Raw genomic sequence first — 27,793 nt, 5'->3', positions numbered from 1 at the left:
CCCACTTTTCAATTGGGTTTTTTTTGTTGTTGTTGTTATTGAGTTGTATGAGCTGTTTGTACATTTTGGAAATTAAGCCCTTGTCTGTCACATCATTTGGAAATATTTTCTCCCATTCTGTAGGTTGTCTTTTCATTTTGTTTATGGTTTCCTTTGCTATGTAAAAAAAGCTTATACATTTGATTAGGTCCCATTTGTTTACTTTTGCTTTTATTTCTATCGCCTTGGGAGACTGACTTACAGAAAACATTGCTACGATTTATGTCAGAGAATGTTTTGTCTAGGTTCTCTTGTAGGAGCTTTACGGTATCATGTCTTATATTTAAGTCTTTAAGCCATTTTGAGTTTATTTTTGTGTATGGTGTGAGTCAGTGTTCTAAATTCAATGATTTACATGTGGCTGTCCAGCTTTGCCAACACGACTTGCTGAAGAGACTGTCTTTTCCCCATTGTATATTCTTGCCTCCTTTGTCAAGATTAATTGACTTAGGTTGTGTGGGTTTACTTCTGGGCTATTTGCATTAAGTCTTCCAGTATAATGTTGAATGGAAGTGAGAAGAGACATCTTTGTCCTACTCCTCATCTTAGCAGGAAAGCATCTAGTGTTTTTACCATTAAGTATGATGTTAAGCTGTAGTTTTGGTAGATTTTTTTTTTGAAGCTACTGCTTATCTTTTATTATTATTATTTATTTATTTATTTTTGCTGTGTTGGGTTTTCATTGCTGCACATGGGCTTTCTCTAGTTGTGGTGAGTGGGGGCTACTCTTCGTTGTGGTGTATGGGCTTCTCGTTGCAGTGGCTGCTCTTGTTGTGGAGCATGCGCTCTAGGCGCACTGGCTTCAGTAGTTGTGGCTCACGGGCTCTAGAGTGCAGGTTCAGTAGTTGTGGCACGTGGGCTCAGTTGCTCTGCGGCATGTGGGATCTTTCCGGACCAGGGCTCGAACCTGTGTCCCCTGCATTGGCAGGTGGATTATTAACCACTGGTGCCACCAGGGAAGTCTTTGGTAGATGTTCTTTATCAAGTTGAGGAAGTTCCTCTCCATCCCTAGTTTGCTGAGAATTTTTATTATGAAAGGGTGTTAGATTTTGTTAAATGCTTTTTCTGCACCTATTGATATGATTATATATTTTTTCTTCTTTAGCCTATTGATGTGATGGATTACATTAACTGATTTTTAAATGGTGAACCAACCTTGCATACCTGGGATAAATCCCACTTGGTCATGTTGTATAATTCTTTTTATACATTGTTGGATTCAATTTACTAATATTTTGTTGCATATTTTTGCATCTATTCATGAAATATATTGGTCTGTAGTTTTCCTTTCAAGTAATGTCTTTGCATAGTTTTGGTATTGGGGTAATTCTAGCCTTACAGAATGAATTAGGAAGGATTCCCTCTGCCTCTATTATCTGTTAAGAAATAATATTTATAAAATTTCTACTGAAATGTTTGGTAGAATTTACCAGTGAACCCACCTGCACTGGTGCTGTTTTGGAAGATTATTAATTATTGATTCAATTTCTTTAATAGATAAAGGCCAATCAGATGATCTACTTATCCTTGTTGGGGTTTTGGTAGATTGTGCCTGTGATTATTGTGATTTATAATAAGAGAAATATATTTGGTCTTTCTCCTCATTCCTGGTACTAGGCTCCTAAAAACCTTGGAATTTCCTCAATGTTGAGATCTTTTATGTTAATGGGGTGACTTTTGGAAAGCATCTAAGGATTGGGGCTTTGTTGTCAGTGGAGCTAACCACGTGTCTAAATTAAATTTTAGGAAGTTCTTATGTATTTAAATATCGTGTCTGGCTTTGGTTTTGTTAATTTCTCCTGCAACCCTAATTACAAATATTTTAGATCTGTATTCTCTGTCTCTTACCCTTTTCCTATATAATCCATCCTTTTTGTCCTTTTTGTGCTTCATTCTAGATATTTTCTTCTCAACTATGTAGTTCACTCATTTTTTCTTCAGCTGTTTCATCTGCTGCTATATGCATCCACAAATTCTTTGTTTTTGTTTTTCAATTTCAGAATTTCCATTTAGTTCTTTTCATTGTTCCCCATTTTTTGTTAAAATTCTTATCTTTCATTTCTGAACATTGTACGTATTATTTTAAAATCTGTGCCCAGTAACTCAAATTCTGAATTCCCAGTAGAAATGTTTCTACTCTCAATTGCTTCTGTTGACTTTTCTTTGCATTATTTGTCTTCTCTTGTGCCTAGTTTAAAAAAAGTTTTCACAAAATTGTTTGTAAAAATAACTTGAGAGCTAATAGACTATTACGTCCTTACAGAGAGGATTTCCTGGTACCTGAGGACACTAGCATTATGGAATCACTTAAATCCAACTGTAGAAATTGAGAAATTCAAAAGCTGAGCTGCAGCCCCCTGGGTGAGCCTGTCTGTGTGTGGTTCACGCTTATTTTTAGAGTGTGGTCATCTGGGGTCCCACACACCAAAGGGAAGGAATTTACCAGCACTAACCCTCACCTTGGCAGTCCCCAGAATCCAATTTTGGTGTCTCCAGGCCAATGTCAGGACCTATGCACTCGGTACACTCCCTTTCTGGGATGATGTTCTTAGGTAGAAGGGAAAAACCTTTAATTTTCCCCTTTATCCACAACATGGTCTGATATGTAGCTTTTAATCACACTGTATTTTATTTTTTCAGTATTTTTAAAAGTATTTATTTTTGGCTGTGCCAGGTCCTAGTTGCAGCATGCAGGATCTTTGTTGTGGCATGTGGGGTCTTTTAGTTGCAGCACGTGGGCTTCTTAGTTGCGGCATGCGAACACTTAGGTGTGCCATGTGGGATCTAGTTCCCTGACCAGGGATTGAACCCAGGCCCCCTGCATTTGGAGCACAGAGTCTTATCCTCTGGACTACCAGGTAAGTCCCTAACCACATTGTATTTTAAATAGTAGAATCAGTTTGCTTCAACAGACCCTGAGAAGTCAGGCATTATTCTTGAAATTGAAGTTTCTTTATTCTATCTTGGAGATTCACCTCACCCCATCCTCATCAGATGAGAGGGTGCCTGGCTGATTGGGATATCTGCTGCTCTTAGGAACCCACACAGAAAAGGTGATATCATGATCATGTAAGGCACCAGATAGATCTCTTAGTTCCCAAGGAACAGGAACCATTACCTGCTAGTAAAATTGACATAGTGCCTAACCTATGACCCAGCAATTTCATTCCTGCATATGTTTTCCAGAAAAACTCTCAAAGGTGTTCAGACCAAGACTTTATAATAAGGAGTTGGTTAAAAGCCTAAATGTATAAAATTGAAAGTAAGGCCACACACAGACCAATGATTATGACGCACCATGAAATGAGTTTGTAATCAATCCCCACTGAGCACCCAAGGTCATTTCTTGACCAGGTCTGGGAAGAGGGCAGATCCTATAGCAAACGATTAGAGATCTCTCTTCAGGCTGAATAGATACCAACCCATAAACAGAGCCCTTCAAGCAGTCATTCAACAGCATGTGTCACAAGCCTTCTCTGCGTCAGTCAATACTTTATATATTGGAGACCCAAAGATGAATGAGGTAAATACGGTCTGTGTTCAGCATATCACATGTACACATGGCCCACCCACATTTCACCATCTTTTTTTTTTTTTAACAAAGGATAGGAAATTTTGTGAAATGATTTACCAAAACACAGATATTTGCTGCATTTCCCAGATATACTAACACGATAAAAAGGGATCACTAATCATTAGAGAAATGCAAATCAAAACTATAATGAGGTATCACCTCACACAGGTCAGAATGGCCATCATAAAAAAATCTACAAACAATAAATGCTGGAGGGGGTGTGGAGAAAAGGGAACCCTCTTGCACTGTTGGTGGGAATGTAAATTGATACAGCCTCTATGGAGAACAGTATGGAGGTTCCTTAAGAAACGAAAAGTAGAACTACCATACGACCCAGCAATTCCACTACTGGGCATATACCCTGAGAAAACTGTAATACAAAAAGAGTCGTGTACCACAATGTTCATTGCAGCACTATTTACAATAGCCAGGACATGGAAGCAACCTAAGTGTCCATCGACAGATGAATGGATAAAGAAGATGTGGCACATATATACAATGGAATATTACTCAGCCATAAAAAGAAACAAAATTGAATTATTTGTAGTGAGGTGGATGGACCTAGAGTCTGTCATACAGAGTGACGTTAAGTCAGAAGAGAAAAACAAATACCGTATGCTAACACATACATACAGAATCTAAAAAAAAAAACCGGTTCTGACGAACCTAGGGGCAGGACAGGAATAAAGACGCAGACGTAGAGAACAGAGTTGAGGACACAGGGAGGGGGAAGGGTAAGCTGGGACGAAGTGAGAGAGTGGCATGGACATATATACACCACCAAATATATACACCACCAAGATAGCTAGCTAGTGGGAAACAGCAGCACAGCACAGTGAGATCAGCTCGGTGCTTTGTGACCACCTAGAGGGGTGGGAAGGGAGGATGGGAGGCAGACAGAGGGAGGGGATATGGGGATATATGTATACGTATAGCTGACTCACTTTGTTATACAGCAGAAACTAACACACCATTGTAAAGCAATTATACGCCAATAAAGATGTTTAAAAAAAAAAAGTAAAAGGGTGTAAGTCTGGTAGAAGCGTATACCCGTTGCATCCCAGGAATCAATGTCAAAATCATTCTTAGAAAAAGTATTTAATTAGCATCATGAATTCCAAACAAAAAATAAATGTTATAAATAATATTTGGATTATCCAAGGTTGTGGTTAGTTTTAAAGACATCCCCCTACTCTCTCTACATTTACTGTAGAAAATGAAAAGCTAACTGTGCCAAAGACAGTTAAATATCCACTGAGATCTGTCACAGGAATCTGTTTTAATTCAGCTTTACCCAAAGTGACCTGACAAAGTCTCTCTGGTAATACTTGTCTAACTGCATAAAATGATGCCAGTTAAAGTGATTTTTTGCAATTGGGTTTTTTCTTAGTGGTGACATTTGATGTTGAAAAGTTCTATGTTATACCTCTACCACATATTTGACTACTGAGGTTCATTTTTGTTGTGTATCCTCTGATGTTTAGTAAAAGATGAGTTCAAGAGATTTTCCCACACCTGTCCCAGTCATAAGGCTTCTCTCCAGTGTGGATCCTGATGTTTGATAAGATCTGAACTTTTTTATTCTTTCTTTCTTTTTGATGGGGGTGGGGGGCAGTTAAAGTGTGGAGTCCTACTGGACTGCCAGGGAATTCCTGATAAGATATGAACTTTGACTGAAGGCTTTCCTACATTATTTACCCTTAAAGAGCCTTCCCCCACAAGGAATCTTTGCTACACTTTAAGAGTTGAGCTAACGCTGAAAGCGTCCCCACAGTGGTCATATATACATAGCGTTTTGTTCCAGTATGGATTTTCCAATGTGTAAGATTGAGCTTTTAAGTGAAGGCCTTCCCACATTTTAATATTTATGGAGTTTCTCTCTAGCATGGGTTTTCTGGTAATTAAGTGCTGGCTTCCAAACGAAGGCCTTCCCCCACTCACTACATTCATAATGGTGCTTTCCATTGTGGGTTCTTTGGCGGGTGACCAGATTCGAAACACAATGAATCCTACAGTATTATACTCTTTACACCAATAAGTTTTCTCTTCAGTATGGATTCTCTGATGTTTAGCAATGCTATCAGAGAACTTAAAGGCTTTGCCACATTCATGACATAGATAAGGTTCCTGTCCAAAATGAATTTGCTTATGTTCAATGAGACTTGACCTCACAGAGAAGGCTTCTGACACTGAAGATATCCCCAAGGGTTCTCTGATGTCTAAGACCACTCCAGTGTCTGAAGGTTTTGCCACATTCTTTATTCTCATGAAACTCTTTTCAGGATGGCTTCTCTGTTGTTTATTGAGACTTGGGATTACACCGAAGGTCGTTCCTGGTTGAGGATCTATAGGGCTTTCTTTAAGTTTGGATGTGCTGGTGCTTGGTCAGGGTTGCTGGTGTACCAGGGTTTGTCTTATGAGGGAGGGATATTTTTGGTTTGGTGACTTCCACTCGCTTTACGAGTGGCTGCTTCTTTTATTACAGTTGAAGTTGGAAATTGTGCACAAGCTGAATGCAGAATTTCCCATGCCCACAGCATCGACAGGACTGAACTTCAGGGTGAATTCTCCCAGGTATCTTAGGCCTCTTTATCGGAGTGATATTCTCCATGGCTTGAGGCAATGTAAGTTGTGTGTCCTCAAAGGAGCTCCTCTCTCACTTGGGTAAATTATTCAGAAGTCCATGAACTTGTCCAGTGTGGAGCCCCTGATGATGTTCCCACTTAGTCTTCTGAACATCTCCCTTGTTTGTTAGACTTCTTCTGGAAAACTCTGCTTTGAAACAGACTCCTTATTTAAGGCCAGGAGTCACCATCTGAAAGAACAGGTTGATCATGAAATTGGCATCTTTTCCCCAGAGGCAGAAAGAGGAAGTCAAATGTAACATACATGAGAGTAGCCTACAGAGAGAAACTACATAAAACACAACTCTTTATGTGTGAAAGTTCTAAGTAAGAATACATACTTGCTTTTCCATTACTTTCTGCTCTTATCTTTAGTAATTGCTTCCTTCTGCTTTCTTGGGTTTATTTTCCTGTGCTTTAAGTTCTCAAAAGGGATATTTAGAGCATTTTTTTTTCACCTTTGCTTCTTTTCTGAATATAGCATCTATACTTTTAAATGAAATAATTTACCCTAAGGAGCCTGAAAAAGTACCGGGAACAGAATAGGTCTAAATAAATGGAAGCTACTCATTATTAGTATCATCACTAATGTAAAGCAGGAGAAGTAAAACAGAAAGGACTGGTGAGGAGACTCATTTGTGCAAGAGCTCCAATGAACATAACAATATATAAAGTAGCAGATTAAAGAAGAGGTCATCACATAACAAAGCATTTTACTATCTATTTGGAGAGATGATAAAAACCTCAAAGCTGTAAGGTGTATCAGAGAATATCTAGCCTGTCTCCTTATTTTTAAGGATGTAAAACTGAGGCCCAGCTAGGTGGCATTAGCCTAGGTAACAGGATTACTTAGAGGTAAAGATAGGTTGAGACCAAGGGCTCTTGAATTTCACCTTTAAAGTTTTTACCAGCATAACACACTGGCCCACTGTGGTGCATAAACAACCTTCAGATCAAAACTTTCATAATATAGCATAGTGGTTAAGAGAAAACATCGTCAAGTTGAACTTCTGGTTTCAATTCCTGGCTCTGCCATTTCCTAGCTGTCTCTGTTCCTCAATATTTTTAGCTGTAAAATGGGAATATAGTAGTATGTATCTCATTTCATTATTTTTTATTGAGAAAAATACACATGTAAGGTACTCAGAAAAAGCCCCAGCATAGGAAGCATTCAAAAAATATTGACCAATATGGTAGATCCACTATCTCAATGGTAAATTATATTACTTTTCTTAGTTATTCACTGTCCTCTTTGTAAGCTTTATTTTTCTCCACCCTATGGATAGTAAGCTTGGTGATTTGAACTGCTTTGACTAACGAAACGTAAGTGGAAATGACATATGCTCCTCCTGAACAGATGCTTTAAAAGCCATCATGTGGTCCTACCACTGTTTTTCTTTTGCCATAACAGCAGCATATTCAAGGTAGGAGCATTCTTCTAGCCTGGATTCTAGAGTGGTGAGAATGTGTTGCATTAGTCAGTTAACACAGGCAAAAATGAAAGTAACAGCCAAGCCTTTAATCACTTACTGCAATAGCATTAGCAAGAGGCCCAACAACAAAGAAGTGCTGGCTCCTGCAGTGTGTTATTCTTATCCATGCAACAGTGCCAGGCAGGGGTCAGCTGTATCAGCACAGGTGTGGGGACTGTGTCACTGCCAACACAGCACCAAACAAAAGGCTCCAGTCATTTTCTGGACCTGGAGGCCAGGGGAAGAAAGAGGGGAAAGGCTAGGATTGTAAAAGTACTAGTGCTGAGTCAGAGTGGAGAAAAGTGTCTTGCCTTATCAGGGTGAGAGAATCTTGAAGAGTTACTCGGGCAAGACCCCCAGTAAAAAGGGCCCCAAAAGGAGGTGCCTGGGCTAAGAGTACAGATATGCCTAAAAGCATGGCTGGCCAGGCGGTCTGAGTCTTTGACTGCAACTCCCTTCAGAGACTGCATGCGCTGGCTGTGCCTCAAAGCCTTGTGTAGGAGGGTAGCTTTACACCCATGAGGGATAAAGCCTTTGTAACTGCCTATGGTCAGGTCTGAAAAATCATACACATTGAAAACTTCCTTCTCCTCCCCCAGATGCACCATGATTTTCACGTTATTCCCACTGTACCTTCCTTCATTCCTTTTCACGTGGCTGAAGAACTCATTCTTTCTTCAAGATTTCATCCTCCTTCAAAGCTTTTCCAACCTTCTCATAAGTACTTGTTACACTTACAATGAAAAGCATTCGGTATAAATCCAATGGCTTTATCACTGTAATTATTATTTTCTATCTACTCCTTTCTCCCTGTCCGCAAATAGACTGTAAGTCTCTGGAGAGTAGGGTGCTTTTTTCATTTATCTTTGTATTCCTAGTAACTGACACAAGGCCCAACCTAAAATAGATAATCATTAATACCTTAATCTGAGCTTATAAGGAATAACCATATTACATATATCCTGATATCCTAACACTCAATTCTTCAGTAAATGAAATTTCTTTTTCCAGAATGTCTGTTCCTTCAAAGTGTTCAAAATACTCACCACTTACTGCTTAGGAATCACAGTTGTGCTGGTCTGGGTGGGATATGGCATCACTTCAGTGCTGATCCCAGAAGGGTGTGCTCCACCCAGACGACTCTGCCTGCAAACCACCATCCTATGAACAAACCAAGACAGCTGGGCCCAAAGAGGTAAATACTGAAAACAATGGCGATAACAACATAGACAGGGGGTGACAGGGAAGTCTCTCCAGAGCAGAGCAGGGGGAAACCACAGTGTCCTTCAATTGCCAAAGACAGGAAAAAGTAGGGCAGAGAATTAACACCTTCAACCCAGCATAGCACAGTCAACTTCCTGGTGCTTCTTTGAGGCCCTTCACTGCCTGCAAGTACGTGCCTTACTTTCTCTAACATGCCTCATGCCCTGATTGAGGTCCTATCTCCTCAATTTGAGCTGCAGAACCATGACATTCTCTACCTTCAGGCCCCATGTCCAGGCCTAAAGTTACCTGAGTAGTGTGGTAAGCACCATCTCAATAACAGAGACTTCATGATGTGCTTTTTAACATGCGTCTGTGACCTCAGTGTTTGAGGGCACAAGTTAGCTTAAGCTACCTGGAATCCAGTGTGCCTTATAGCTGACTTGTTTGAATTGCTGATGAGAATTCAGGGAAACTGTGCATCCTTTGCAACACAGAGTCTTACTCTGAAGTGAATACCACTTCAACTTCCCACAAAGTGTTCCCTCCTACTTGTCCACAGTGTGGACCAAAGCAATCTGCAATTTCTATCAATTTGGTGCTCACCTTGAACCTCGAATTACTAAGTTTCAGGGATCAAAAGGATTTCAGGCCCATTACCCAGGAGTAAGAAATCACTACTAAAATAGAAAAATAATAACAAAGTAATTTTAAAGTCCAGATTTCCTTTGAGTTTCATATGTGCAGAGAATACAGAGTTTGAGTTTTAGGCCTGGGGATAGTTAGGAAGTTAGGCTATAGTCTGGTGAACAGCTCTACTGGGATTTCCACAGATATAACAAAGACATTTCTCTAACTGAATTCATTAACTTTCTACCACCTCCCAAATCTGAGCTCTCCTGGTTGATTACAGATATCAAGTTTCACATAGTCACTCAGATAGATCGTTGTTTTTTTTTATTGGAGTATAGTTGCTTTACAATGTTGGGTTAGTTTCTGCTGTACAACGAAATGAATCAGCTACATGTGTATATATATCCCCTCCTTCCCACCCCCACCCCATCCCACCCATCTAGGTCACCACAGAGCACCAAGCTGAGCTCCCTGCACTATACAGTAGGTTCCTACTAGCCATGTTTTACACCATGGCAGTGCACATATGTCAATCCCAATCTCCAAATTCATCCCCCCACCCCCGTGTCTACACCTCTGTTCTCTACGTCTGCATCTCTATTCTCAAACAGATCGTTGAAAGCCATCCTAAGACTAATGCCAACCCCAACTCAACAACAGTTCCCCAGGCTTGTTCCATTCTCATACCTCTGAGTCTTTGCATATGCCACATTACACTTTGAGAAACACTGAATGCAAGGGTCGGAAGCACCTGACACTCTTTTGAGAGGTTTTTGGTTTAGGAAGCTCAGTTAAGTTCTGGGGTTTATTGGATTATTAAGTCCAAAAGGCCTGGGGCTTATAATTAACCTTTTTAAAAAAATTAATCTATTTTTATGTATTTATTTGGCTGCGCTGGGTCTTGGCTGCAGCAAATGGGATCTTCGTTGCAGCATGCGGGATCTTTAGTTGGGCATTCGAACTCTTAGTTGCGGCATGTGGGATCTAGTTCCCTGACCAGGGATCGAACCTGGGCCACCTGCGTTGGGAATGCGGAGTCTTAGCCAGGCCTGGGGCTTTAACTAAGCAAGAATAACCTTGAAGAGGGAATTCCCTGGCGGTTCAGTGGTTAGGACTCAGCCCCTTCACTGCAGAGGGCCCGAGTTTGATCCCTGGTTGGGGAACTAAGATCCTGCAAGCCGCATGGCATGGTCAAAAAAAAAAAAAAAAAAAAAGAATAACTTTGAAGAATTATCAGTTGGGATTCCTAGCCAAAAAGAGAGTATGCCTTCTGCCATGAGGTCACTAACTCATTTAACCGTCTCTAAGAGCATAGCAGTACATTAAAGCCAAAGAAATCAAGACCAATAGGTTAGTTATTTGCAGATTCAATGAGGACATGTAGTCCCTGTCTCACCAACCAACATTACTTCCAATTTCAAAATTTAATGTTTCACCTATAATACTGGTAGCAACAACAACAACAAAAGGCTTGCACATAAGAAAAGGAAAAATCATGTTTGAAATACTGAAGTTTGCTCTTACTAAACCATAACAAACTATATTATGCTATAATTTACCTTATGAGTAGTAAAACTGCATTCTCAGAAGTAGATGTGATCTTAGAGACTTAAGTCAATCATTACGATGATGGAGTCCTTTTTCATTGACTTCTCACTTCTTTGATAGTCCAAGAAACAAAGTGTCAATTAAAACATTAACTTTTACCATACCCTTCCTTTGGTGACAACTTCTGATATTAAAAAAAAAAGGCCTTTGTAATATCTTCACCATGTAAGTCACTGATGACACTTTCCTTTGGCATGTATTTTCTGGTGTTTAGTAAGATTAGAGCTCCCACGGAATGCTTTCCCACACTCGTCACACTCATACGGTTTCTCTCCAGTATGGATTCTCTGATGAAGAATAAGAGTTGAGATCTGGCTGAATGCTTTCCTGCATTCTCCACACTTATAGGGCTTTTCTCCAGAATGAATCCTCTGGTGATTAGTAAGGGCTGAGTTCACATAGAAGGCCTTCCCACACTCCTTACACTCATATGGCTTCTCTCCTGTGTGGATTCTCTGATGTTTGATGAGGTCTGAGTTCACGCTGAAGGCTTTCCTACACTCATCACATTCATAAGGTTTCTCACCAGAGTGGATTCTCTGATGTTTGATGAGGTCTGAGCTCACACTAAATGCTCTGCCACATTCATTACATTCATAGGGTTTCTCTCCATTGTGGATTCTCTGATGTATAATTAGGTGTGCCCTCACACTGAATGCTTTCCTACACTCATTACAAGTATAGGGTTTCTCACCAGTGTGGATTCTTTCATGCACACTGAGGGTTGAGCGTGCATTGAAGGCTTTTCCACAGTGATCACACTCATAGGGTTTCTCTCCAGTGTGGATTCTCCGATGTCGAACAAGGCTTGAGCTCTGGGCAAACTTCTTTCCACACTCACTGCATTTATACCATCTTTCTTCTTCAGGCTTGTCCACATGCCTTTCTAACTGGTCCTCATACTGAAAAGGTTTTTCATTCTCAGGAATCTGTAAAGTATCCCTATCATATATGCTGGGGACCTTCGGGTGTGGGTCCATCCTTACAAAAATCTTCCCTTCAGAATTGACACCTTGTTCATACCTTTGGCCTTGATTCCTGAAATAAAAAGACCTTTCAAATGTAATTTATTCCCTGATGCTAAAGCAATATGATGTAATAAAGACTAAACTAGGACTCTCAAACATGTTCCACAAACCCAGGACACACCGATCACACGGTGGCCAGATCAAATGTTTTTCTTCAGTCTGTACCACCACAGAACTATTGGAATGAACACCTGACTCAAATAACTATTTAAGTCTACCCTTTATAAAGGTATTTAAAGCACAAAATCTGGGATATAAGTGAGTATATAAAATAATAGATAGTTTCTACTTAAGACTTTTTATCAAATTTAATTAAATTGGGAAACAAGACAGGAGTTGCAGAGATTTGCAGATAACAGAGCAGATGAAGGAGCACAGGAATAGAGAAGGCAAAAAACCAGAAGTTCAACTGATAATGAATTAGTTTGGGAAAAATGACAATAACATTATCATTGTGTTTTATCACTCACACAAGTCCACACTATTTGGGTTGGAAGAGAGACATGGAGATAAAAGAAGCTCTGTCTACTGCTACCTCTACTATTGCTGCAGCTGATGTTGCTATGACAGACAGTATCTCAGCAACAGGGGTGCTTTGTCTTCTCTGGAACTGTGACAGAACAGACCCTTTATCTCTCCAAAGAAGGGTCCACTCCATCTTTATAATTCAGACCAATGTGTGGATAACTTGTTGGACTGCCCCCACTCTTTTATCCCCTGGGAACAAACTCAATTCTATCTCCAAACTTAATAAAACTTTTGCTTCAAACTCAAATTACACAAATTATCTCCCTCTGCCTTTTTCCATCTTACAAATTGTTTTATGTCTCAATAGTGATAAGTCAACACCCCCAAACCTCTAACCTCAGCATGGTAATGAGAAAAACATCAAATTTCAATTGAGTAACATTCTACAAAGAAACCTTAAAGTACTCCTCAAAACTGTCAAAGTCATCAAAAACAAGGAAAGTCTGAGAAACTGTCACAGTCAAGAGGAGCATATGGAGACATGACAATTAAATGTAATATGGTATGCTGGATGGGATCCTGGACTAGAAAAAAGAACATTAGGTAAAAATTAAGGAAGCGTGAATAAAGTATGGACTTTAATAATAATAGGCAATAGTAACTCAATAGTTGTGATAAGTATTCTATATAATGTAAGATGTTAATAACAGGGGAAACTGGGGACTTCCCTGGTGATCCAGTGGTTAAGAATTCATGCTTTCAATGCAGTGGGCACAGGTTTGATCCCTGGTTGGGAAACTACGATTTTACATGCCACGTGGTGCAGCCAAAAAAAAAAAAAAAGAAAGAAACTGGGTGTGGGGGATATAAGAACTCTCTGTACTACCTTCACAATTTTTCTGCTAATCCAAAATGCCCAGAGATCAGAAACTATTCTAAAAATTTTATTTAAAAATTTGTCTGTGTCTTTGAATAGGTAATATACAATTCAAAAGTCAAAATGGTCTCAAAAGATATATAAAAAGAAGACTTGTTTCCACCCTGATCCCCCCTCAGTTTGCCACCTCCATAGGTAATCAATTTTATTAGCTTCTTGTGTCTTTCCAATATTTCTTTATAGAAACATGTACTTTTAAAGCCTCTGATTTCCTTAATCCAGTTTCGAGCCCCACAGATCAGTCACAGGTTTACTTTCATATGGGCACTATACTCTCCATGGCTTACGAACTGTACCATTTCTAAGTGATGCTGTTCTATTCAGTTTCTCTGAACAGTAGCTCCTTGGCAACACTGAAAAAGGCTAACTCAGTGCACAGGTCACATGCAAATGAACGCTTGCCCAGAGTCCAGAAACATGGCTACCATGGAAGCATGTGGTGCAAGTCGCTTTGCCCTTAGCAAAACACAGAGAACGTCTAGTCCTACCCAAACCCCTTCTGGTCTGTAGCTTGCTCACTCTTGAATTAGCCTTTCCTGTGGCTGCCTCAATGTGCCTTCTTTTCCCTAATATATTCCCCTCACAGCCCCAAACTGCTGATACTGACTTTAGGCAACTACAAAGGACAATAAATACAGTATTTTTTCTGGATAAATTATCTTAAGGCTACAAATATGTATAAAGTTACCTTTCTGAGCTGTTATCAGATACCTTAAGATTTTTAATTCCAAAGAAAAGCTATCAAGAAGAAAGAGGGACATTTGCTTTCATCATTTAAACAGAAGAAAAAGGTTGGAGGCAGAGGGGAATGAGATATAGATACCAAAAGAAAGGAGTTTCCGTGAGTAGAGCATTCAGCTAAACTGATTTTTTCCTTTGAGGCAAAATGAAAATATTTCAAGAACAACTAAATAAAATTGCCAAGCGTCCGTCAGCTACTAAGGTTATCAGAACAAAGGAGAGCTGAGGGCACACGGCCAAGAGAAAAGAAAGTCTACTCCACCTCCCCACACCCGCCTGGAAATCGGCCCCGCCAGAAAAGCGATTGGGGAACTCGGGGGGTCTCTGGGGGAGTCGGCAACGCCAGTGTGGCAACGGCCCAGAGGAGAAGGAGGAGGGAAAGGACAGAAAAAGAAGCCGTGGGAAATGAGAAAGGAAAATATAGTAAAAGAGAAGGGAGGAGTGTGCAAAGAAGGCGGGGAAAGGGGAGAGGCGGCAGGGTGAGGGGAAGGAAAGGGTCGGGGAGCAAGGTAGAGGCGCAGGTGTGAGGCAACGAGGTGCGGCGCGTAGCAACCCTCTCCGCTGCTCTTCGCCCTACAGCTCACTCCAAACCCAAGGAGAATGACGCGAGAGGTCTCACCTGGAAAACCGTGATTTGATGAATAGACAGGTCGTTTGACGCCCGCACTGGCTCAGAGAGGTCGACTTCCGCGGAACCCCGCCCCAGGCACCTGGTGGTCCGCTCTGGGATCCTGGAGGCTTCCCTCTCAGTGGTTCATGAGCTGAGGCCCTGAAATGAGCAGAGTGGAAAGGATTCTATTTACACAGAAAAAGGCATTTTAGGCTTTTTAGCTCCTTTAATCCTGCAGGGCAGACGTTACAGTTATCCTCTCATATATAAGAAATCTAAGAAGCAGATAAGTTTTCTGAGGTTGGACAACTAATAAAAGCGCCGAGGTGGAATTTGAACCTAGATCTGTTACAGTCCCAACTCCTTCCATTTGCCTCCCAGCAGAACCAGCGAATGGTATCTCAAGGCTTAGGTCTTAGAAAGTAATCCCTATATTAATTTGTAAATTTAACACTATTCCAAAAAAATACGAACCTTTTAATAAGTAGATTTTAAAGTTCACATAGAAAACTAAACAAGCAAGACTCCGCCTGCGAAAACTGAAAAAGAAGGGCAATGAAGGGGCACTTGTCCTAAAGAATTTTAAACATATTATAAAGCCTCAATAATTAACAGTGTGGCACTGGTGAAGGAGATAAACAAATGATTCAGAATAGAAGGTTCAGAAATAGATGCAATCACAGGCAGAAATCTAGCATATAATAAAGGTAGCCAATCAGTAAGAAAAAGATGAATAGACTTTTTAATAAATGTATGCAGAGAACTGGGTAATCATCTGGAAAAATATTAAACTGGATTCCGACCTCACTCTGTACACTGGTAAATATTTCAAATAAATAGAAGTTGTAAATGTTATAAATGAAACCATACAAGTGCCAGAGGAAAACATGGGAGAAGTCTTTTATAACTTCAGAGCAGGAAGCCCTTTCTTTCTAATTAAGAACCAAAATCCAGAGGCCATAAATGAAAAGATTGATAAATTTGACCCCGCAAAGAATCCATACTCCAGCAAGGTAAAACAAAAAAACCCACTTAAGTCGAGTGAAAAACAAATAAAAAATGGAAAATATACTTACAACTTATAGCTCAGACAACAGACAGCAAAGGGAGAACTTCTGAATAATACAAATCATGGAATTGGCAAAGCTGAGCTGGATTCCCTATTGTTCCACCCTCATTTTGAACTTAACCAGATTGCTGAGCAGTCATAACCACGCAGTTATGCTGATCTCATTAAACAGAAGTTTAAGAAAAAAAAAAAGTGTCCTCAGGTCCCTTATATCCAGAACCTTCAGAAAACTACAGAATGTCAAAGTTTAACACCTAACAACACTCCTGTAGGGAGAAGGGTCCCTGTAATTGATATTTCAATAGTGTATTCCTGGCTAGGAGCTGCAGAGACAGTGGTTCTCCTTCTGCTGCCAGAGCTGACATTTATTAATAGATCACTTCTTGACTGTGTGCAAGAAATGGGACCTAGAAAAAATTAAACACGTGAAATTATGGGGAATCACTGTATAAACAAATAAATCAGCAGAGCAGGCCAAGTCCCAGGAAGGTAAGGAGAGGAAGAAATAATTACAACAAATATCTAGATAGCACTTCTTTTGTACCAGGTAATGTTCATGTAATGTAAAAGGCAGTTGCTTTTATCATCTTCATTTACAGACGAGGAAATGGAAGCACAGAGATTAAGTTATTTGGCTACTATCACAGTCTGACTTTAGACTTGCATACATAAAACGTAGGAAAAAAAAAAGAAGAATCATCACTAAGAGGCTGAAAGTTTTAAGATGACTTGATAATACCGCTCCTTTGCTGCCCTCTTGTCTAGGTTCATCCTACTCCCTCTTGAGGTCCTCCAGCTTAGTCACTTTCCCAAAGACCCTCTCACCTCTCCCCCCAATGCCACTCCCATTCCGAGACCTGGCATTCCTCATCAGAATAGTCAGGAACTGGACTCAGCCATTGTCAACCGAGCTGCTGGAGCCAGCTCAGAGCAGTTTTCCAGTAACAGAATCCTTGGAACCAGCAAAAGCAGGTCTTCTAAAAATGCATACATGCAGCTTTCTTGTTAATTGGAGAGTCTGCAATTCAGTAAGATTCCTCTTGAGGGCCTCCCTTTTCCAGAATACTTCTGTAAAAGAAACATTAATTTACTCAAAGAAAAAGCAGATTGCCACAGCTGTTACACTAATTACTGAGGGTAATGGGAGAAAAAAAAAGAAAAAGAAAGAAAGCCATGTCAAATAAGGGGCTAACTTTCAAAGAAGGGCTGTCAGATCACAAACTGGGATTAGCAGGCGTGGCCCTGTGCCACAGGAATCTCCTTGCCATTGCCTCGGAGCACTACTGGGAGAGGGCCTGGAGACGTGCGTCGGGAGAGAACAGCACCGCCGTTGCTGGTAGGCGGGTCTGCACACGTGTGGACGGAAAAGTTACTGCTAAAGGGGAAGGGCGATTATTTATTGCCAAGCTGAAATACAGAGGTGTATTCTGCATTCTAAAGGAAGTATGGGCACGAAACGCAGATGTGGAAGAGGAAACCTCTCCTAAATTTAGAGATCCTAATACTTCCACTCATTTGCAGTTTCTCCCTTTTGTTTGGAATGGCAAGCTGAGGGGTCTGGTGGGCATTGATTCCAAATGTACCAGGGGTACACGTTGCTAATGTGACTCAATAAATCTCTGAAGACCTCAGAAAGATAGGGGTTATAATCCCGAGAGAAGTAGTCCAAATGTGGATGGACTCCAGCAGCACTAAATCGCGAGAAAAACCCTTCCCTGGGAGGTTGCATCTGGGCTTAGCGCCCATCGTCCCAGGACTGCCTCTCGGGGCTCATGCCAACGCTCCACCCGGTCCGACCAAGGAGAAGGAATCCGAGGGGTTGCAGCTGAGCAACGCCCACCACGCCACCGCCCAAACGCAGAGGACCCTACTACTACAGCCCGAGCAGCAACCTGGTCCGAGAGCTCCCCGCGACCGGAAGTCCCTCTCAGCACTTCCGGGGCGGGGCCTAGCTTGTACCCAGACAGTCAGTTGTGGGGTCTGGGCAATACTGTCATTCCTGGGAGCTCCTCTGCCCCGAGTCTTTGAAAGACTCCGAATTCCTGCCTCACCCGTCACGAAGGTGATTTTTTGCTTCCTGATTTTACCCAGGGTAGGATCACCCTTGAATATTGGAATTTAAAGACACTGCAGCTGGGAAAGGGCAACATCTCCAGTCTGGGCCCTACAGGATTCCTAAAACTGACCCACAAGTCCCTAAGAGCTCTGGTCTTCATTATTAGTATTCTGAAGCCAATGCTGCACATCCTATGTGCTTTCTCCAAGATTAGGAACCAGACCTGAGAGGGCAGGACTTTCAAAAGGGCGGCGGTACTGCAAAATCCCTTGGACTACTCAGTCGTTTATTAAAGAATTTAACTCAAGACACCAGTCAGTATACTCGTTTGGACATACAAGCTGATGAAAGGAATAATTCCTAAAATGAAACACTACAAGTGGAGGCAATAAGTATGAATACATCCCATGGCACAGTATGAAACAAGAACATAAAACAAGGGTCATGACTAGCCAAAAAAGAAATAGGCAAAGCCTCAGCAAGCCTGGATTCTAGTTTCGCCTGTACCACTAACTTAATGGGTGACCTGGTGCAAGCCACATGGCCTCTCTGGACCTTCATTTACAGAATAACGGGCTGGAAAATGATCTCAAAAGTCACTTCCAGGGTTGAGAGTCCGCCTGACGATGCAGGGGACACGGGTTCGTGCCCCGGTCCGCGAAGATCCCACATGCCGCGGAGTGGATAGGCCCGTGAGCCATGGCCGCTAGGCCTGCGCGTCCGGAGCCTGTGTTCCGCAGCGGGAGGGGCCACATCAGTGAGAGGCCCGCGTACCGCAAAAAAAAAAAAAAAAGTCACTTCCAAACCTAGCATTCTATAGACTGTATGAGTAAACACAACAGATCAACACAGTTATTTCTTTGCTGTATTACATAAACTGATTTTTCTAACTCTGGGATTGTTACTCTTTAAACCTGTTGAAGGAAGTACCATTGAGTTACAAAAGGAGACTAGTTTTTTAAAAGTCTTCTTTTACACTACTCAATTTCCTAATTAACTAAATTTCCTACTAATATTTCCCCCTACATGTGTTTCTTAAGTAGGATTAACAGAGTATGTTAAAAACTTTTTAAGTGGGGATGTGTTTTAATACTTGGCAAACTTTGACAACGTTCTGGCTTGGGGTTTCCTTGGGAAGTTGAGTTATTCCTGTCTAGTGGCTGTCCAAGGGACTGTCGAGGGTCATGTGTTGTCCCCAAAGCTAAATCTTTGGTAAGTTGCAGGCCCCCTGCTAAAGAGATAGGCCCCAGTGTTTTACCTTGTATTTTATGTAATGAACCAAGATATAGAAGGCTAAAACTAGACTTGTACTCCTACAACATCTTCCACTTGGTATAAAGGATGGAGGCAGATTTGATGCTGAAAGCAATCTTAAAACATACAGGTATGTTGCTGTAAACTCCAAACGTTAAGGCTTTTTCTAATCTTACAAACTACAAAATATATAAACACTTAGGATTCTCATAAAGCTTGGTATAGCTAATTTTTCTAATTGTAAAAAAAATCTAGTATTTCATCTCTCTTCTTTTTCCTATTTACCTTAAATATATCTAGACCAGGGTTTCTCAACCTTGGCACTATTAAACATACGGAGTTTGATAACTCTTTTGTTGTGGGGGTTGTCCTGTGCACGCAGGATGTTTAGCAACATCTCCAGCCTTAACACTAGATGCCAGTGGTATCCCAGCCATCCACTAAAGGTACAACTGAAATTGTCTCCAGACATTGCCAGATTTCTCCAGTTGAGAACCACCAGTCTAACTTGAGATACAAAAGCCTATTCTCAAGCACTTTTGCAACGATAAACAGTAATCTTTAGAGTTTCCTATTTTCTTTCTTAACCAATAAATAACTCTGACCAAACAAACAGAAAGCTTCACATTTCAACTTTTCACACATACCCTCCTAAAGTTGAATTTTTTGGTCTTTAGTCTTAGGTACAGGCAGTTATTGATGTACAATGGAAATGGGTCTGTGCACAAAATAAGAAGAGACATATATCCTCAAAAGCAGTGTAAAATTTTCTGTATATAAAAAAATAATCCACACAATAATTCGACAAGCATTTATTAAACGCCTACTATGTGCTCAGCACTGTTCTAGGCACTAAGGGGTGCAAAGATACAAATGTAAAAGTTATTATTCCTGCCCTCAAGGAGCTTACAATTTAACTTGGGAAATAAATACAAATGTGAAACTACAATACAGAATGGTAGAAAATAATTACAAAACAACATATTAGTAACTGCATGGACCATAGTAAAAACTCAAAAGGATCAGTGCTGAGGCAGCACAGAATAAGGGAGGTCTCAGTGTGAGATGAAATCATCAGGGAGAGCTCATTCAGAAGATGTAATGGAAGCTAGGCTTTGAAGGGAGTAATGAACATGAGCTGGGGCCAAAGAGAAATCTAAGCAAAAGGAACAGCATGAGAAAGGCACAGAGGCAAGGGCTTATAAGACAACAGTGGAAGGTCACAGGAAGTTTAACCATGATAAATCAAGGTGAATATGCTAGACAGTAATGAAGCTGAGGCAGATTAAGTATGGAGGGCAAGGTAATGGAGAGCTTTGAACATCATTGCTCTGATAGGAATTATTTGCTGGGTGTTCTTGAGTGAAAATGAGATATCATGAAAATGGAGTTTGAGGAGGACCATCTTGGAAGCATACAAGGTGGGGATCTTGGGAGTAAGTAAACTGAAAAGAAAGAATTACAATAACCTGGGCCTCAGATGATATGGATCTGCAGAGAAGGATATGAAGGGATAGCAGAAACGTAAAAAAGTCCAGCCTCAAGGAGAAAACTGACTAAGAATTGGTACAACTTAGCAAGACTTTGGACATGAACGATGGAGACCAGAAAAAGACTAAAAGACCACTCTAAGATTGGGATAAGAAATATGAAGGGTAGTGAGTCTGTTCAGGGTAAAGATGTTAAGCAAAGATGCCTATTTAAAAGGAAAACAGGGGTTGGGGACAGAGTGATGAGTTCTGTTTTCAAATACCAAGTTGTATAGGTACCTGTGGAAAAGTTCACAGGTACCTACAGTACCTGTGGGAGACAGCCCACAGGGCAGGAAATATTAAGTTACTCAAATATAAGAAGGTAAGTGTAAACAATCACAATGGTTAAATAGGAGTATAGAAAAAGTAGTGAATAAAATTAAGACGTGGAGATTTTCTCAGTGGAGAGGAAGAAAAGACCAACAAAGAAAAGCTAAAAGTGAAGAAACTGACCAAAAAGGATCCCACAAGTCAAAGGAGAATCCCTGAGATGCAGGGGAAATTCCCAAGTATGAAATATAGATCTAGAAGGACAAGAACTAAGAAAAGGCATTAATATTTATCCACTGATGATTCTGAGGATATTTCAGTGGAATACAAAAGCCAACAAGGAGAAGTTTTAAGAATAGATTAATGAGGAAACGGGGTTTAATAATGGATGACATGTTTGAGAAACCATGAATGACAGAAGAATAAAATGGTAGTTGGAAATGAGCAGTAAAGTTGAAGCTTTTACACATTTTATGCTGTAGATGAACTTACTGGTGTCATCCTGACTGTCCATCTGCCTGGCCTAGGGCATGGATATTTCATTTCCCTCCACAATGCTACTTTCCCTGGGGCAGTTCAGAAAGAAATGTACTTGAATCTATAAGTTACTGCTTTGTCCTCCCAGTTTTTAAAAATGTTTTACTTCTTTAAACATGTTTTCCTTGCAGAATTTAGCTTTCTAGTACTACAAAGCATCAAAAGTATCAACATTTAAAGATGATATAATTATAAACCAAAATGGCATTTTCAACCAATTTTCCAGTAACTGTATGGATTTGCACTATAGTGCACATTTCCTCCCTCAGTAACCAGGAATACATAATTTTTTATTTTTTATTTTTTTGCGGTACGCGGGCCTCTCGCTGTTGTGGCCTCTCCTGTTGCGCAGCACAGGCTCCAGACACACAGGCTCAGCTGCCATGGCTCACGGGCCCAGCCGCTCCGCGGCATGTGGGATCTTCCCGGACTGGGGCACGAATCCATGTCCCCTGCATCGGCAGGCGGACTCTCAACCACTGCGCCACCAGGGAAGCCCAGGAATACATAATTTTTAAATGGCTGGCCAGGGTTAGGGTGTTCATTAGAGACACAGCAGACCAGCTGTCAGGAGCACAGGCTTGAGAATCAGACTATGTAGGTTAGAATCCCTGCTCTATCACTTACTAGTTGTGATCTTGATCAACTCATTCAGCTCTCTAAGCCTCAGTTTCCTCATCCATACAGTGGAGTATACAATATCTACCATAAGCATAAGAAATATGTAACACTGGGTTTGGCACATAGTGAGTGCTCAATAAATGTCAGCTATTATTATCTAGAGCCTCAGAACCAAGAGTAAAACTAACTGTTCCCATATGGGAATCAATCACTGCATTCTAGCACTGCCACCTTACTCAATGGAGAAAATCTTTGAAACCTAAGATGTCTCTACTAGGACTATGCTGGATCGCAACAGTTACGGAAGAACCACTTTATTACACCAGGTCCTAAAATGAAAAGCTGAGGATGGGAGAAGAAAGTACTGGTGAACAGTTCATTTCAGATTAAGAGCATAAAAACAGAATATGCAGGATAAAGGAACTTAGTGCATGTCACTCATAGTTAGGAGCAAAATAAGGTCATACAGAGTGATCAACAATATTCTAATGCTAAGAGTGAAAACAGGAGACCAAGAATGGGCTTCTACTTATGCCCCCAAAGAAACAATAGCCTTTTTCTACTGTCTTATACTACTTGGCTATCTCTATAGGTGTGCTGAATCAGCCTTGGTATATATCGTTCTTTCAAGTCATATTCTTTTCTCACATGCATCCCAGTAAAATAGTAATCTTTCTGGTCATATTTTCTTTAAATTTCTGCCAGATATTAGTAATTCTGAGATTTAAGTCTGGCTACACATTACTCTGAGTAGAGATGTTAACTGGTACATCTACAGTCATTTCAATATGGTACTCTGCTGAGAGCTTTCATTGGAATAGGAGACAACTGTTCCCCTAAACTATCAATACATGGGAGGAGTGTGTGTATACATGCACATGCACACACACACATACTCTCCCTCTGACAATGTACTCATCCTATGTAATATCTGTACACAGGTAGCATTTGCCTCAGGTAGAATTAGTATCTTAAGGACAATAAGGCACAACTAAAGTGGAGAGCAAGGATCTAGAGACAACTAGATTTATTTCTGGTTTCTTGTAATTTCAAGTACCAGGGAATTAGGAATAGTAATCTATAGGCCAAAAAGAGGGAGAGGGAGGAGGGAGGAGGGAGGGGGGAGGGGGGAGGGGGGAGGAGGGAGGAGGGAGGAGGGAGGAAGGAGGAGGGAAGACGGAGGAGGGAGGAGGGAGGAGGGAGGAGGGAGGAGGGAGGAGGGAAGATAAGAAAATAAAGGATACTGAAAAGCATTGTTTTGAAGAAGTTAACCAAGGAAACCAGGATGACGAATGACAAGTGGGTACCAATGGTTCAATGAAATAGATGTAGATAACCCTGATGTTATTAGTGGTCAATATGGGCCATACTGGGGTAGGGAAGGGATGTTATAGGGAAGGAATTTATGATCCAAAAGGTGGACCTCTATGATACCTGATTTTATAACTGATTTTTGAAAACATCAATCATAAAACAACATGATTAGAAAGCTGTCCCTGTTCATGATAGTCACAGTGTGAAATTTCATAATTTCTCTTGGAATTTTCATCACAATGTGTATCATTTTCTTCTGGATAGGATTAATGGAATTAATTCCAATTCTGACAGCTGATTTTGGAAACAGCCAAAAGTTATTCAATTCCAAATATGGTGAATAAGTGAGTAATCAAGTGGTCAAAAATGAGATGAAATTCAAGAGTAATAGAGTTTTCTTGTATGGTCTATTAAATAGGAACCTTGAGAATGTTCCAAATATCTAGAGGAGTGGTAGCACTTGGAATAATAGCACTACTGGAATAGCTAGAACTGCCCAATTTAAAGGACAACCCATATTTGGATTCTTCTGGAAGTTGTAGGTGTTACTTTAAACCAGCCTCATTACTTTATACAATATCCCCTGGTATACTGAAAGCTTCAAAGATGAAATATAGTGCTTGGTGATGATGAGTTTAATACTGTGTCTTTGCTGGATTACAGATGGAGTGCACCAGAATTCAGAAGAATGAGGAGCTGTGAAGTGAAGTATTCAACTGATTACCGCTGTAGATATGGCAAGAAAGAGATGAAGAATGAGGGAGGTGCTGAGGCCATCTAAGGAGATGGGTCCAGGGTAAAGACAAGAGTGTAGACCATCTAGTCAGGGGGTTTGTGCAGACCCCTGAGAGAGTGGTACCGTAATGGGCCAAAAGAGATGAGTATACATTCTTTGTAAGGATTTTTATGTCTTCTTCAAGCACCTGTCTCCTTTTTTTTCCCCATGTGATGCCTTAACGAGGATAGTGTAAACACCTATTTGTACCACAGTGTACAGTGGGAAGGTGGAAAGCAGAGTCAGAAGTCACCAAAAGGCACAACCATCCAAGCTCAAGAGCAGCGGGGCTGAGTCTCCACTCACCTCTTTCTCTGCATCATTCCCACAACCATCACTAATGCGTCCACTTCCTCGCTGACACAGGTACTGGGACTGGGAGTGGTGAAGGATACGTATGGATGCTCAATGACTCAGTGGAGTCAGTGAAGGTGATATATGAAGAAAAATGCTGGAGTGCTGTTAAAAATATAGCATTCTGAGTTTGCATGGGAATATGGATTTCCACTATCAGGAGCATTAGAATAAAATAAAATGCACACTTAAGCATAAATACATGAGATGTCTGTAAAAATTTCCCTAGAACTAGGATCTTAGAAAGCTAAATATAAGTCTCACACAGAGGCTGCTTCAAACTCTAAAGCAGCTTCTTAGGTCAGATTAGGAGCACAAGTGCACCTTTAGGGGAATAAATGGGAGAAGGGATCACAGATGGGAAGAAACAGAGGAACTAGGAGGAGTAGCCTCTCTCAAACCTATAGCTACTCACCAAAAAGACAAAGTTAAGTGCCTCAAGCCGTGACGAGCAACTTGCTCTAATGCTATTTTAAGCTTCTAAAGGATACCTTAGGCCATCAGGAGCTCCACTCCATCAGACACCTCCCAAGATAGTCAAGCTAATCAACCTGCATCAAGGCACTGTGCCCAAACTACTGAAGAGCTATTCTAACTTTGTCACCACTATCAATTCTGACCCTAGATAAGGTTGTAATGATGCTCAACTTCCTGCCTTTTTGTTACACTGAAAGACCTCTCACTAGCACATGGTTCCTCTAATGCTGAATAATGCCCAATCTATGACTAAAGTTTTTTCCTAAACTCCCGTGGATTCAGACTTTTCTCCACTGTGGATTCTCTGATGTCGAATGAGACTTGACCTCTGAATAAAGGCTTTCCCACACTCATTACATTGATAGGGCTTCTCCCCTGTGTGAATTCTCAGATGCTGAATGAGGCCAGTGTTCCCATTGAAAGCTTTCCCGCATTCTTTACATTTATAGGGTCTTTCTCCAGTGTGGATTCTCTGATGTTCAATAAGGCCTGACTTTTGACTGAAGGCCCTCCCACACTCATTGCATTTGTAGGGTTTCTCCCCAGTGTGGCTTCTCTGATGGCCAATAAGATGTGAGCTCCGCCTGAAGGTTTTCCCACACTCATCACACTCATAGGGCTTCTCCCCAGTGTGGATTCTCTGATGTCCGATGAGGTGTGAGCTATGACTGAAAGCTTTCCCACACTCATTACATTCATAGGGTCTCTCCCCACTGTGGATTCTCTGGTGCAGAATAAGGCCCGCACTCTGACTGAAAGCCTTCCCACACTGATTGCACTGATACGGCTTCTCCCCAGTATGGATTCTCTGGTGCAGGATCAGGCCTGTGTTTTGACTGAAGGCTTTACCACACTCCTTACAGTGGTAGCGTTTTACTTTGTTGTGGATATCCTGATGGGAAAGAAGGGCTGACCTGTAACTGAAGGCTTTACCACATACATTACACTGATAGGGTTTCTCCCCAGTGTGGATTCTCCAGTGGCGAACAAGACCTGAACTCTGAGCAAAGCTCTTCCCACATTCATCACATTTATGTCGTCTCTCTTGGGTGGGATTTCCCCGCTGCCTCTCTAATGTGCCCAGAAGGTCTCGGGCTTCTCCATGCTCAAGACCCCCGATAACATCCCCGTTGCATTTGGCAGCTGTCTCTCCATGTGGTTGGATTCCAGTAGATATTACCTGTTTTGAAGCTAATTCCCTGTTCTCATTCCTGGTCTCACCACCTGGAATAAAAATGTAATAAACATCAAGCCAACGTCACTTCCTATACTCTATGTTAGGAGAAAGAAATCAAAGATGGGGGAAAGGAATATACACTTGGAACAGCTACAAGTAAACGCAAAGCTCCCACCTGTCTCTGAAATGCCTTTGTTAATATGGGGAGAAAGGAGCAGGGTCAAACAGAAGTACCACACACCAACTGGGGAAGAACTGCCATCAAAAAATAGGGTTGATGGGGCTTCCCTGGTGGCGCAGTGGTTGAGAGTTCACCTGCCGATGCAGGGGACACGGGTTCGTGCCCCGGTCCGGGAGGATCCCACGTGCCGCAGAGCGGCTGGGCCCGTGAGCCATGGCCGTTGAGCCTGCGCGTCCGGAGCCTGTGCTCCACAATGGGAGAGGCCACAACAGTGAGAGGCCTGCATACCGCAAAAAAAAAAAAAAAAAAAATAGGGTTGATGGAAGGAGGACTAAAGTAGAGAAGGGATCAACTGCGGAGAAGTGGAAGTTAGGGAGTGGGAAGGAATATGGAACTACGAAAAGACCTAATGAGTGGAAAAGGAATGAAAAAGTCCCAGTCATTAAAAGGGAGGAGCACAATAGGTCTAAGTGAGAGAATCTATGTGAACTCAGAGAGCACTAAAAGATTTCAATTTCCAACTGGCAAAGAGACCAATACCCAGTTACAAACTGTAAGGTAAGTCCTAGATTAGAGAATAAAAGTGCCCTTTTATTTTTTTAAATTTATTTATTTATCCTGGTTATTTTATTTCTATTTATTTTTTTAGTTGAAGTATAGTTGGTTTACAATATCGTGTTAGTTTTGGGTGTACAGTAAAGTGATTCAGTTACACATATATATGTGTATATATCTTTATTCTTTTTTAAAATTCTTTTCCATTATAGGTTATTATAAGATATTGAATATAATAGTTGCTGTGCTATACAGTAAATCCTTGTTGTTTATCAATTTTATATATGGTAGTGTGTATCTTAATCCCATACTCCTAATTTATCCCTCTCCCCACCTTCCCCTTTGGTAACCATAAGTTTGTTTTCTGTGTCTGTGAGTCTATTTCTGTTTTGTAAATAAGTTCATTTGTACTATATTTTAGATTCCACTATTTTTTAGATTCTCTGTCTGACTTACTTCACTTAGTATGATAATCTCTAGGTCCATCCATGTTGCTGCAAATGGCATTATTTCATTCTTTTTTATGGCCTAGTAATATTCCATTGTATTGAGAGATTATATATATACACACACACACACACCACATCGTCTTTATCCATTCATCTGCTGATGGACACTTAGGTTGCTTCCATGTCTTGGCTATTGTAAATAGTGCTGCTATGAACATTGGGGTGCATGTATTTT

At 40.9% G+C, this 27,793-nt stretch overlaps 2 protein-coding genes across 4 annotated transcripts in view; both read right to left on the bottom strand.

Annotated features, from left to right (window-relative positions):
- Nucleotides 1-4,625: 4,625 nt before the first annotated feature.
- On the bottom strand, nt 4,626-16,907 carry LOC307192141 (uncharacterized protein). Its single transcript, XM_079932747.1, has 5 exons — nt 16,832-16,907; nt 14,947-15,096; nt 11,105-12,191; nt 8,756-8,870; nt 4,626-6,428 (listed from the first exon to the last, which is right to left on the bottom strand). The coding sequence occupies exon 3, from the start codon at nt 12,131-12,133 to the stop codon at nt 11,324-11,326; it is 810 nt and encodes a 269-aa protein (XP_079788873.1). The 5' UTR covers nt 12,134-12,191; nt 14,947-15,096; nt 16,832-16,907; the 3' UTR covers nt 4,626-6,428; nt 8,756-8,870; nt 11,105-11,323.
- The window catches only part of ZKSCAN8 (zinc finger with KRAB and SCAN domains 8), a 21,999-nt gene continuing 11,032 nt past the window's right edge, over nt 16,827-27,793 (bottom strand). For 2 of the 3 annotated variants that reach the window (XM_079932739.1, XM_079932740.1), the window contains exon 6: nt 20,126-26,420. In XM_079932739.1, the coding sequence (XP_079788865.1) occupies nt 25,459-26,420 (962 nt within the window). In that variant the 3' untranslated portion in view covers nt 20,126-25,458. Of the gene's footprint in view, nt 17,075-20,125; nt 26,421-27,793 lie in introns of those variants that run through there. The other variant, XR_013829987.1, reaches the window with a different exon arrangement.

This window comes from Stenella coeruleoalba (assembly GCF_951394435.1).
Source record: "Stenella coeruleoalba genome assembly, chromosome: 10".
Classification (NCBI taxonomy): domain Eukaryota; kingdom Metazoa; phylum Chordata; class Mammalia; order Artiodactyla; family Delphinidae; genus Stenella; species Stenella coeruleoalba.
This window is presented reverse-complemented; position numbering and strand designations above follow the sequence as displayed.

Bases quoted from the DNA above. Each gene is read 5' to 3' on its own strand.
- LOC307192141 (XM_079932747.1), bottom strand. From the start codon at position 12,133: ATGGACCCACACCCGAAGGTCCCCAGCATATATGATAGGGATACTTTA.